This window comes from Ovis aries, chromosome 5, assembly GCF_016772045.2.
Source record: "Ovis aries strain OAR_USU_Benz2616 breed Rambouillet chromosome 5, ARS-UI_Ramb_v3.0, whole genome shotgun sequence".
NCBI classification, from domain to species: domain Eukaryota; kingdom Metazoa; phylum Chordata; class Mammalia; order Artiodactyla; family Bovidae; genus Ovis; species Ovis aries.
Window position 1 is genome coordinate 2,118,651 of NC_056058.1, and position 14,123 is coordinate 2,132,773.

The 14,123-nt window shown below is 38.7% G+C and overlaps 1 protein-coding gene across 3 annotated transcripts in view; it reads right to left on the bottom strand.

Annotated features, from left to right (window-relative positions):
* Window positions 1-477, bottom strand: part of ZNF354C (zinc finger protein 354C) — a 44,413-nt gene extending 43,936 nt beyond the window's left edge. For 2 of the 3 annotated variants that reach the window (XM_015095483.4, XM_015095482.4), the window contains exon 1: window positions 150-477. In XM_015095483.4, the coding sequence (XP_014950969.3) occupies window positions 150-244 (95 nt within the window). In that variant the 5' untranslated portion in view covers window positions 245-477. The remainder of the gene's footprint in view (window positions 1-149) is intronic. The other variant, XM_015095486.4, reaches the window with a different exon arrangement.
* Window positions 478-14,123: the final 13,646 nt, after the last annotated feature.

The window sequence follows — 14,123 nt, forward strand, 5'->3', positions numbered from 1 at the left end:
TTCATTCAGCCAAGGCGCCAGACTAGTACCTGGTACAGATAAGGTCTCCATAGGCATTGCTATTGTTACTGTCTGTTTCATCAGAAATCTCTGAATAGCCAGCCACAAAAGACTCCCACCAACAGCAGTCCCGGACCACCCCAACTCACCTGACGGGGCGCTCCCTCCCCGCGACTCTCCCTGGAAAGGGGTGGGAGTGGGGGCAGGGCAGCGACTCCCCCTGAAGCATCGCGGCCTGGGCCATGCAGACCGCCTCCAGACCCCCTCGGCCTCGGTATCTCCCTGGGGCCTGCGCGCAGCCCCGCCCGGCCGGCACACCTCCCAGCCCAGACCCACACACGTGCTGGCTCTGACTGCCACCGGAAGATGCAACCGAGAGGTTCTCAGTCCCTGGCAGGCCGCCCTAGCAGAGCCGGGATCACCCGCGCCACGAGCCCCGAGAAAGCCGCGAGCCTTCCTTGCAGCCCCGCAAACCCCGGAGAACTACGACTCCCGGCATGCCTATGGGCTCGCGCCTACTACACTTCCCAGGGGCGCCGCTGGCGCCGCCACTTCCAGACGGGAATGTTCCCTCTTCTGGGGAGCTGTTGGGCCTAGGTGTCTGCTGGGGTTGCAATGCGAGGGACTGTTCAAGTTAACAAATAAGGCGGGTGATCGCCTCCAAAATGCTTCCTGCCTAAATCAGCTGCCTGACTTGTTTTGTTAGACAGGCAAAATCATTTGAATAAAAACCCTAAATTTTGACGCTTTTAAGGTCAGTGCTACCTGGCTCCTACCAGCCTGTTTTGATTGATTTTAATTATTTTAATGTGTACACGGAGGCTAATGTGTGATCAGGTATGTTTAAGCACAATAAAACTAACACCTATACACTCAACATTCTGCTTCAAAAAAGAACTTGACCAGAATCTCGGAAGACCTGTCCACGATGTTCTCCATTTTTCTCAACTGTGTTAAGCATTTCCTGGCTTAGCCTGATTAGTACATCTCAAGTAGGTGCCCCTAAAACAATGCACTTACTTTTGCAAGGTGTTTCATCTTTATGTAAATAGAATCTGCTATATGTTTTTCTGTGACTTACACGCTGAATGTGACTTACATGCTAAACTTATTAGGTTCACCTATCTTCGTATATGAAAAGTTTATTCATTTTCACTGTTGTATGATTGCACTATTCATTCATTTAACAAAGTATATTTAACACTTGTCTGGCACCTGGCTTTGTTGTAGATGCTAGAAATAAACCAGTAAATAAAACTGGCACAACCTCTGCATTCATGCAGCTTAAATTGTCAAGGGGAGAGAAAGAAGAAAAATAATAGCAAAAATAGCTCAGCCATTAAAAAAAAAAAGAATGAAATAATGCCATTTGCAGAAAAATACATAGGCCTAGAGACTATCATACTAAGTGAAATAAATCAGGCAGAGAAAGACAAGTATCATATGGTATCACTTATATGTGGCATCTAAAAAAGTGATGCAAATCAATTTATTTACAAAACAGAAACAGATTCACAGACACAGAAAACAAATTTATGGTTACCAAGCGGAAAAGGGGTAGAGGAAGGATAAATTAGAATTTAGGGATTTTCAAATACAAACTACATAAAATAAACAACAAGGTCCTACTGTATAGTACAGGGAACTATATTCAGTATCTTGTAATAAATTATAAGGGAAAATAACCTAGAAAAGAATATGTATAGCTGCATAACGGAATCACTTTGCTGTACACCAGAAACTAACAAAACATTGTAAATCAACTCTATGTAAATAAAATAAATACATGGTATGTATTTAGATACTGACGCAGCTAATAAGAACAAGAAAGGGGACCAGGACCCTTGATAAGAGCGATTTTACAATTTTACACAAAGTGGTTAAGACATGTTTGACCGACAAAGTCAAACATTTGAAGAAGGACCTGCAGAAGATGAGAACTGAGCCAAGCTAAATATCTGGTGGAAAGCTTTCTGAGAGACCAACAGGCAGATGCCCTATGGTAGGAACATACCTGACCTACTGAGGAGACAATAAGATTACAGTTGCTGCAACAGAAATAAGGAGACAGAGAAGTAGGAGATCAGAGGTAAGAGGACTACATTTATAGGCTCTTATTGGTCATTATGCCACTGGATTTGACTCTGAAAGAGAATGCTCTGGGCACTGCAGAGATAAACTCTTATGTCCATTTTTTTAGTGATCCTGACTGCTGTGCTGAGAATAAACTAAAAGTTCAAAGGAAGAAGTACAGCGACTGAGACTAGAAGGCTGTTGTAGTAAATCTGTGAGAGAAGACAGGAGTTTGGACTGAGCAGAAGTTATGAGAAGTGTCTGGAAATACTAAAATTCAAAATATGGAAAAGATGAGAATGTTAACATTGGAATATTACGTTTTTTCAACTGGGAAGTATATCTATTCCTTTTGAGTAGTCCTGGTCATTATATTAATTTTAAAAAAATATTCTTTATGCTCATTTGTCTGATTATAAAAATTAAGAATTCGCTTGTCTCTTAGCCACCGCAATGAGAAGCCCATGCACTGCAATGAAGAGTAGCCCCCACTTGCTGCAAGTAGAGATAAGTCCTTGCAGCAACAAAAACCTAGCACAGCCAATGAATAAATCCATTTAAAAAAATTAGCTTTTCTCTTGATGTCCTTTTGCTGACCTAAAACAAATACACAGCCAGTTTTTTTCTCCAGCAAAATGGGTGTATTCAGGATTAACAAAGAATTGCAATTTGAGGTCTGTAAACATGGCTGTGCAAGTCCTCAGCAAAAACGGAGAAGAGCTCTCTTTTCTAGAGGGAAAAGAAGCTGAGAAGGCTATGGTAAAGAGTCCATGGTGTTTTCATTGGCTGAGTCCTGACAGACTCTCACCGGCTGATCTCTTGCCGGCAAAGAAGGGGAAGTCTTTGCTTTTCCTCTTGGGTTCTTCCAGCACCCCCTTCTGGTCTCCTATCTCTATTTAATTGAGGTTTCTGTTTATTGCTTTCTTACACTTTGTATTTGGGTTGGCCGAAAAATTCATTCAGGTTTCTGAATATTCCATATTTTAAACCAAACACAATTTTATTTTCTGTCCCATTTAAAATGTTAAAAATATGAGTTAATAGGCTAATTTTAGTACTTCTGTATTCAATTTTCTCTCTCAGCTGTGAATTTTGGTAATTTCCTTAAGTTTTATAATTTATTTGCAATTAAGTTCATACTTAATCAGTTTCTTTACTGATGATGAGATGCTTGTGCTTGGTCGTATCCGACTCTTTTCAACCCCATGGACTAGCCCAGTAGGTTCCTGTGTCTATGGATTTTTCCAGGCAAGGATACTGGAGCGGGGTGCCATTTCCTTCTCCAGGAGATCTTCCCGACCCAGGGATTGAACCCAGGTCTCTTGTGTCTCCTACAATAGCAGATGGATTCTTGACCATGTCTATTCCATCACTTCCTAATTTTCACTTTTGGTCTTGACATTTCTGTCTCTTTTTCACATCGTCACAATCTAGTTTTTATCTGTGCCCTCTCAGTTATTCCGTGAACCTCTTTTACTTAGTTTTCTAGAGACAGCTGAAGCCAATCTCATTTTTCTTCTCTTTTAGGAAACCTTCTTCTGTTTATTTCTCTACGTTGACTTATAGAAATCTTCCCCCACTCCCCATTTCCTGTATCTTTAAGTACTTTTTTCTGTTTTTTCCTCTGTAGCTAGCACTTGGTTTTTTCCATTGTTTTTGTCTGGGACAATAGAAAGGATAAGGCTCAATTCTAATTTTTTCTCCTTTCTTCACTGGCAACATATTAAACTGTTATTCTTGGTGTACAGCTTTCACGACAATGCGAAAACCTCACATTTAATTCTTTGTCCTTTCCTCCATTTTATGGGAGGGGTTTCAAATTGATCTTCCAAGTTAAAAAAAATAAAGGACTATTCTTCCACTTTCTCTTTCTAATGTAGTTTACTGCTTTAAAAGAAATGACCATCTACTTTATTTGAAAAAATGTCTGCACTACATACAACATCCATGAAATAGTAAGAAACCTGGACCCAGCAGGCCGCTTGGGTCCACTGTAGTGTAACTGAAGGTCAACTACTTTTTCCCTTCTTTCTTGCTTCCTTTTCTCCTATCTTCCCTTCCTTTTTTTTTTTAACAGTGGGAAAATAAGAAGAAAAATTGTAGAAAAGAAAAAAATAGGAATTGTTTCCAACTCTTCAAAATTTGAAAGGCTAAAATGAAATATATGTGAAGTGTTTAAAATTAAATTACAGTTTCTCTTCCATCTTATTCTCTTAATTAATCAGCTGAAAGGTTGAAAGTTTGCTGCTGTAAGCTGTGTATTATGCCAGGATTCATGACCTCCGGAGGAGAGGATTTCGATCTGAGGTCAGAGACCAGGCCTAACTACTTGGAGATATTTGTGTAGCCAAATTTTATTAAAGTATAATAGAGATAGGGAAAGCTTCTGACATAGACATCAGAAGGGGACAGAGTGTCCCCTTGCTAATTTTTAGCAAGGTGTTTTATGTCTGTTAGAAAGCTATTAAGTAAGAGAGACACCTCAAGGCTCTTCCACAATATGCACTTTTGAGATAGGATGGCACGAGGTGTGTCATCCCCCAGCCATAAAACAATTGACAGGAATTCTGGTTTGTTGAGCCCAAGGTTTGAGAAAAGAAAAAAAGTCTTAGGTGGAACCATTTTGAAGAAAGACAAATTCCTACGCAAATACATCGTTTCATTAACATAAGAAAAACGCATTGGTTAGCTCAAGGCAGAACCAGGTGTCATCAATACAGAATTGATAGAAGCCTCTTTTAATTTTGTGTAGAGAAGGAAAAAAAAATCTGCCACTTGCAGTTTATTTCCTCCTGCTGCTTGGGGACCTCTGGCCTTCCTGCCTGTTACCCTCTCAATCTTAATGACTTCCATCCCTATATGTACACGTGCAATTGAGGCTGATGGACTGGCTAGATTTGGGGAACACAAGAGTGCATATTATTTAAAATGCCGTCCAAATACTCCTGCAAACCTGAGTGTTAAAACACAAACATGCAATAAGTTATTTATATCTTCCTGTCCTATATATATAGACTCTTAGACGTTTAAAGGATATTTGTACAAACACATTTAAGAGTGAGTGCAAGGACTTCCTTGGTGATTGAGTGGTTGGCAATCCGCTTGCCAGTGCAGGGACACGGGTTCGACCCTGGTCTGAGAAGATTCTACATGCCATGGGCAGCTAAGCCCAAGACCGTGTGCCACAGCTGCTGAGCCTGCCCTCTAGAACCCTTGAGCTGCAACTACTGAAGCCTAGGTACCTAGAACCCATGGTCTACAAGAGAAGCTACTGTAATGACAAGCCTGCACACCACCACAAAGAGTAGCCCCTGCTCACCATAGACAAAAAAAGCCCACACACAGCACTGAAGATCCAGCACTGCCAAAAACAAAAATAAAAGTGGCTGCAAAATTTGTTTAGAAAAAATAACCCACTGACCTAATAAGAGAAGTACAGGCTGGATGGTGCTGAAATATAGGGATTCAGGGGGTAATTCTATCCAGGTCTTTCCATCACAACTCTATAAACTTATGGGATGAGTCATGAAAACCTACAAATGATTTTTATTATGTACAGTCTATTTGTTTAAAAGAAATGGAAGCTTTGCTAGCTTGTTTTCCTTTGCCCATATCTTTCTACTGAAGCAGAGATCACAAAACAGATGTTGGTGCAATGACAGTTTCTAGACTTCTTGCCACAGGTATGACAAGGGTTTGTTTTGTTTAAGAAACAACAAGTTTTTTGGATGTGGCATGTAATAAGCACTTAAAGAATATTTTTGGAATAAACAAAAATCGGATAAAAATCAAGTATGGTTGTTTGGATAACAAAAATGTTTCTTTAGATAATTCTTTTTTTTTTCTTTTTTTTCTTTTCTCTTGTTTGTTTTTTATGTATGTATTTTTTTTTTTAGTTTTTTATTTTTAAAATTTTAAAATCTTTAATTCTTACATGCGTTCCCAAACATGAACCCCCCTCCCACCTCCCTCCCCATAACATCTCTCTGGGTCATCCCCATGCACCAGCCCCAAGCATGCTGTATCCTGCATCAGTTGGAGGTGAGGTAGCAATGGTGGTGTAATCTACAGCTCCCACCATATCCTTTAAAAAAAAACAATAAAGGACATGGAACACAAAAGAGGCAGTGGGGTTCTTAAAATTGATATAAAACCACCACCAGAAAGAGAAAGTACAGCCTTTGTGTGAAAATATACCCAAGTTTACTGGTATTTAAGAGAACCATATATAGGTAAGTGCTTAAAAGTACATGTGGGGTATATAAACAACTTCCATAGCTCAATAACAATAGCAAAACTATGCAATTCAAAAACTGGCAAAGGTTTTAAATACACAATTCTCCAAATAAAATGGATACAATACAAATGGCCAAATAAGCATTTTAAAAGATGCTCAACATCCCTGGTCATTACAGGAATGCAACTCATAACCATAATGAGATGCCACTTCACAACTGTTAGAACGGTTATTATAAAAAAAGAAACAGAAGTGTTAACTGTTGTTGAAGATGTGGATAGTAGAACCCATATTCCAATTAGAACCCTTGTACATTGCTAATGAGAATGAAAAATGCTGCATCCTCTGTGGAAAATAGTTTGACAGTGTCATATAAAGGTTAATATCCACTTCTCAAATGACGGTGCAGTCCCACTCTTAGGTATTCACCCAAGCAGAAATTAAAACAATGTTCACACAAAAACCTGTATGCAACTGTTTGCAGCAGCCTTATTCATAACTTCCAAAAATTGGAAATAACCCAAATGTTCCTCAAGTGGAGAATAATAAACTGTGGTATACTCATATAATGGAGTATCACTCAGCAATTAAAAGGTACAAAATACTGATACACACAGCATGGGGCAATCTCAAATGTACTAGCCTAAGTAAAAGCAGCCAGACATATGATACTTTATGAAGGGGGAAACTATGGGATAGTAACTGAAACCAGGGAGTCAAACAGATAGATGTATGCAGCTGTTCATAACAGCATTATTTACAGTAGCCAGAAGGTAGAAGCAACTCAAAAGTCCATTGATTCATGAATGGATAAACAAAATGTGGTCTTCTTATACAATGGAATTTTATTTAACCTTAGAAAAGGAAGGAAATTCTGAAACATGCTATGACATGGATGAATTTTTAAGACATTACACAAGTGAAATAAGCCAAACACAAAAAGAAATACGTGGTATGATTCCACTTAAATGAACTAAGTAAGAAAGGCAAATTCGTAGAGACAGAAGGTAGAACAGAAGTTACCAGGGGCTGGGGGAAGGGTAAAATGGAGAGTGACTCCTTAATGAGCACAGAATTTCTGTTTGCGATGATGACATGTTCTAGAAATAGATTCTGGTGATAGTTACACCCACATGGTGACTTCACACATTTGCTACTAAACTATACACTGTAAAGTGGTTAAATGACAACTTTTAAGTTACAAATTTTACCAAAAAAAATTTTAAGTACATGCAGGATGCAAGAGGGCATTACTGGGAAGGTAATGCTTCAGGGGGAGATTGTTAACAGAAAGAAACAGGTGTGAAAACCATATTTCAAGGTAGGAAACATAAGATCCTGCAAAACAAAAAATTCACTCTAAGTATTTTAGACCCCACAATTTTTCTCCCCAATCCTCAAGAAACTTAGGCAATAAATCATACTTTGCTACACAGAAAGAACTAAGTATACTTGAATTAGAAATCTTGGACACAACCCAAACTTGTGACAGAAAGGACACAGACACCACCTTGCTGGGAATCACAGAGGCTAATTCTGGGACAATTTCAGCATCAGTTAAATAATGATATTAGCAGATTACAGTCAACTGAAGAAACAAGAAACTGTGCTTCCAGAATCACAGAAATAAACAGAAAATGAAACTCTTCCCTGAAGTGGAAAGCCAATTATTAAGTGTAGAAAAAAATAACACAATAAGAAAATTTCTATTTGAAAACTATTGTTATAGCTTATTTTATATAATAGATTAGATTCTAAAATATTTTTATATTTACAATATATAATTCATAAGTTTATATTACAAATAATTATAAATCTATTATATTATATATATTATATATTATATATACCAAATATGATGTTATATATTAATATAAAATTGTATAAATATATATAAACATAATAGTAATTAATGTATGATACATGTAAATAATACATTATACATATAATATATTAATATATCATTATTAATATATCAATATATAATATATTAATACATGTCAAAGGAGCGGTGGCTGCACGGGCGCAGGAGGGCCAAGAGGAGCTACTCCACATTCAACGTCAGGAGGGGCGGTGGTGAGGAGATAACCCTCATCCAAGGTAAGGGGCAGTGGCTGCGCTTTGCTGGAGCAGCTGTGAAGAGATACCCCAAGTCCAAGGTAAGAGAAACCCAAGCGAGATGGTAAGTGCTGCGAGAGGGCATCAGAGGGCAGACACACTGAAACCATACTCACAGAAAATTAGTTAATCTAATCACACAGACCACAGCTTTCTCTAACTCAATGAAACTAAGCCATGCCCTGTGGGGCCACCCAAGACAGGCGGGTCATGGTGGAGAGGTCTGACAGAATGTGGGCCACTGGAGAAGGGAATGGCAAACCACTTCAGTATTCTTGCCTTGAGAACCCCATGAACAGAATGAAAAGGCAAAATGATAGGATAGTGAAAGAGGAACTCCCCAGGTCGGTAGGTGCCCAATATGCTACTGGAGATCAGTGGAGAAATAACTTCAGAAAGAATGAAGGGATGGAGCCAAAGCAAAAACAATACCCAGTTGTGGATGTGACTGGTGATAGAAGCAAGGTCCGATGCTGTAAAGAGCAATATTGCATAGGAACCTGGAATGTCAGGTCCATGAATCAAGGCAAATTGGAAGTGGTCAAATAGGAGATGGCAAGAGTGAACGTCGACATTCTAGGAATCAGCGAACTAAAATGGACTGGAATGGGTGAATTTAACTCAGATGACCATTTCATCTACTACTGCGGGCAGGAATCCCTTAGAAGAAATGGAGTAGCCATCATGGTCAACAAAAGAGTCCGAAATGCAGTACTCGGATGCAATCTCAAAAATGATAGAATGATCTCTGTTGGTTTCCAAGGCAAACCATTCAATATCATGGTAATCCAAGTCTACGCCCCAACCAGTAACACTGAAGAAGCTGAAGTTGAACTGTTCTATGAAGACCTACAAGACCTTTTAGAACTAACACTCCAAAAAGATGTCCTTTTCATTACAGGGGACTGGAATGCAAAAGTAGGAAGTCAAGAAACACCTGGAGTAACAGGAAAATTTGGCCTTGGAATATGGAATGAAGCAGGGAAGATGCTAGTAGAGTTTTGCCCAGAGAACACACTGGTCATAGCAAACACCCTCTTAAAACAACACAAGAGAAGACTCTACACATGGACATCACCAGATGGTCAACACTGAAATCAGACTGATTATATTCTTTGCAGCCAAAAATGGAGAAGCTCTATACAGTCAGCAAAAACAAGACTGGGAGCTCATCATGAACGTCTTATTGCCAAATTCAGACTTAAATTTAAGAAAGTAGGGCAAACCACTAGACCATTCAGGTATGATCTAAATATAATCCCTTATGATTATACAGTGGAAGTGAGAAATAGATTTAAGGGACTAGATCTGATAGACAGACTGCCTGATGAACTACGGATGGAAGTTCATAACATTGTACAGGAGATAGGGATCAATACCATTCCCAAGAAAAAGAAATGCAAAAAGACAAAATGGCTGTCTGAGGAGGCCTTACAAATAGCTGTGAAAAGAAGAGAAGCCAAAGGTAAAGGAGAAAAGGAAAGATACACCCATTTGAATGCAGAGTTCCAAAGAATAGAAAGGAGAGATAAGAAAGCCTTCCTCAGTGATCAATGCAAAGAAATAAAGGAAAACAATAGAAAGACTAGAGATCTCTGCAAGTAGAGATACCAAGGGAACATTTCACACAAAGATGGGCACAATAAAGGACAGAAATGGTATGGACCTAACAGAAGCAGAAGATATTACGAAGAGGGGTCAAGAATACACAGAAGAACTATACAAAAAAGATCTTCATGACCCAGATAACCACGATGGTTTGATCACTCACCTAGAGCCAGACATCCTGGAACGTGAAGTCAAGTGGGCCTTAGGAAGCATCACTATGAACCAAGCTCGTGGAGGTGATGGAATTCCAGTTGAGCTATTTCAAATCCTAAAAGATGATCTTGTGAAAGTACTGCACTCAATATGCCAGCAAATTTGCAAAACTCAGCAGTGGCCACAGGACTGGAAAAGGTCAGTTTTCATTCCAATCCCAAAGAAAGGCAATGCCAAAGAATGTTCAAACTACCACACAATTGCACTCATCTCACAAGCTAGCAAAGTAATGCTCAAAACTCTCCAAGACATGGTTTCAACAATACATGAATTGTGAACTTCCAGATGTTCAAGCTGGATTTTGAAAAGACAGAGGAACCAGAGATCAAATTGCCAACATCCATTCAATCACTGAAAAAGCAAGACAGTTCCAGAAAAACATCTAGTCCTGCCTTATTGACTATGCCAAAGCCTTTGACTGGGTGCATCACAACAGACTGTGGAAAAAGCAACAGTTAGAACTGGACATGGAAAAGACTGGTTCAGAATTGGAAAAGGATTATGTCAGAACTGTATATTGTCACTCTGCTTATTTAACATATATGCAGAGTACATCATGTGAAATGCCAGGCTGGATGAAGCACAAGCTGGAATCAAGACTGCTGGGGGAAATATCAATAACCTCAGATATGCAGATAACACCACCAGTAAGCGAAGAAGAACTAAAGAGCCTCTTGATGAAAGTGACAGAGGGTGAAAAAGTTGGCTTAAAGCTCAACATTCAGAAAACTAAGATCATGGTATCCAGTCCCATCACTTCATGGAAAATAGATGGGGAAACAATAGAAACAGTGACAGACGTTAGTTTCTTGAGCTCCAAAACCCCTGCAGATGCTGGCTGCAGCCATGAAATTAAAAGACGCTTGCTCCTTGGAAGAAAAGCTATGACCAAACTAGACAGCATATTAAACAGAAGAGACATTACTTTGCTGACAAAGATCCGTCTAGCCAAAGCTATGGTTTCTCCAGTAGTCATGTATGAATGTGAAAGTTCAATGATATAAGAAAGCTGAGCACCTAAGAATTGATGCTTTTGAACTGTGGTGTTGGAAAAGACTCTTGAGAGTCCCTTAGACTGCAAGGAGATCCAACCAGTCCATCCTAAAGGAGACAAGTCCTGAATATTTATTGGAAGGACTGACACTGAAGCTGAAACTCCAATAACTCTGGCCACATGATGTGAAGAACTGATTCATTGGAAAAGATCCTGATGTTGGGAAAGATTGAAGGCAGGAGAAGAAGGGGATGGCATAGGATGAGATAGTTTCATGGCATCACCGACTCAATGGACATGAGTTTGAGCAAGCTTCAGGAGTTGGTGATGGACAGGAAAGACTGGCACGTGGCAGTGCACGGGGTCACAGAGTTGGACATGACTGAGTGACTGAACTGAAGAATGCTATGATCTTGAGATTGCCCTTTGTACAACATCTGAGGTCATTACATCTTAAACTTTATCTTAAACTTTATCCTTAAACTATTTGTTCCTTAAACTTTATATTAAACTGTATGTTCAGCTTATATAGGTTGTTCAGCCATGAAGATCTTTCTTTTATTCTCACTCAGTGCAGAGTTGGATCAAAAATTTGTATTTAACTATTTTTACTGACATACACATTGGTCTTCATATTGATCATCATTGTGACTGGCCTGGGCAGCCTCTTCTTGATGAGGGACTCTTTCAGGCATCAAACAAGCTGAGGAATTCTCTACTCCTCTCCAAGTCATTTCCTTGCCTCACACTCAGAGTTAATAATCATCCTGAATTTTCTGCTTTTGTGGTAGCTAGTTTCCAAGTATGGTCATCCAATGAACCATGCTCCCTGGTATTAATGTCCTTGTATAATTTTCTTGCCTTGAATCTGGGCCAAATCTGAGTTAATGTTGTGACTTCCAAAACTGAGTTGAAGATTTGTGCTTCTACCTAGGTCCCTCAGGATGCTTGCTCTAAGGACACGGCCTCTCAGAAACTAGCTACCTTTCTGTGAGAAGCCCAATCTACATGGAGAAATCCAACCATGCTCCCAGCCTACAGTCATCAAAAACTGACAAGTCTTGGGTATCAAGCCCAGTTGCGCCTCTAGCCGCACCTGCTACTTGAATGCAAACACATTAAGACATTCTAAGTAAGAATTGTCCAGCTGAGCCCAAACATGAAACCAAGACAGAAACAAATAATTTTTTAAACTGTTAAATTAGGGCGAGAGTTGTTACACAGTGATGGATAATGTGGGCCATGAACAATGAAATGGAGTCACTTACGTTCAAGGGATCTAAAAAGGAGCCATGAGGCCATTAAGGCAGATGCAGTATAAACTGTTGACACAGTCAAAAGTTCCTGAAACCATCTAGAACCTGCTTTCCTTACTCATTAAAGATCTCGGATTAGCAAACAATTTGCTGTCCATAAGTGACTGAATGCCACCACATTTCTGTAAAAATACATCTATATAACATCTCTGGAATGCCTTTATCTGTTGCTTTTATAAACCCTAACGTTTTCTTTTCCTTGGGAAATAAATAATCCCCTTGGAGCACATTTGAGTTGCTGTTAGAATCTGCCTCTTGATTGCAATACTTAGGACCTCAAATACTTTTTATTTGCAGTCTTCTATGTTTGGGTGGTTAATTATAACTAAAATACCATCTCATCCAATCACTTGTTTTTATGATCTTCACCACATATCACTTAGCATAAACTTAATTTTGCAAAAAATGTTATCCCTAATGTAGTTTCCCATGACTTTTTAGAACTCAGTAAGTTTTAAAATTCATCTGTGTTTTGTATATAGCTTTGGCTCATTGATTTTCATTGATGTTTACTGGATACATTCTCTTACTAATGGGCATTCAGACTACTTCCAAACATTTGTATTATGATAAGTATCTTTATACACGATTCTTTGTGCTCATATCAAACATTTATCTACAATGTACAGGTGCCAGTGTATTACACCAAGTAAATGTTCGACTTTGTAAGATGTCAATGATCTGCATTGATTTATACTCCCACTAGTAGGGTATAAATCTCACATATATTCCAAAACTCAGTATTGTCATACATATTTGCTCATCTGTACTTGTAAAATCATATCTATGGTCCTAATTTACATTGGTCTCAATGAAATATCCTTTTATGGTTTTGAAAATTTCTCTTTTCTCATCTATGAAATAATAAGTAGTCACGTATTCAGATCACTTTTTTTCTATTAGGTTTTACTTTTTAATTGATCCATACAAATCATTCAGATTTTCCAGAAAACATATTGGGCATGTTGTAGAAAGATTTCATTCTGTTTTGTGTCTTTTCCTTTTTGGTATATTCTGATAACCACAAGTTCCTTATTTCAATGTGAGCAAACATTATGAACATTTTATAAAGCTTCTTTGTATCCTGTTTAAAAAAATCCTTATCTGGTGGTCATAAAGTTATTGCTTACATATCCTTCCAAAAGTCAGTTCTGCCTAGCATGTAACTCTTGATATGGTGAGAGTAGGCATCCAGTTTTTTTTCTATGTGGATGAACCATTTCTGCTTCTTAGAACCATTACTGAGTAGTCTATTCTTTCCCCATACTTGTCATGTCATGAATACTTCTAATATTTTACCATTTTTTTTCAGCAGGTTTTTTGGTAAATACCTTTTTAGCCAGTTATAAACTTCCTTCCTACTGCTGCTTGGTTAAAGTTTTTAATCATGAGTAGGTGCTGAGTATTTTGGTTGTTTTTCTGCATCTATTGAGACAAACCTATGGATTTCTGTTACTACTAAGATGGCACATAGCATCTGTAAGCTTCCGAATGTTAAAACAACCCACGCAGCTCCATGAATAACCTGTACTTATCAGTAAAACTAGTACTATGTCTAGGTGCT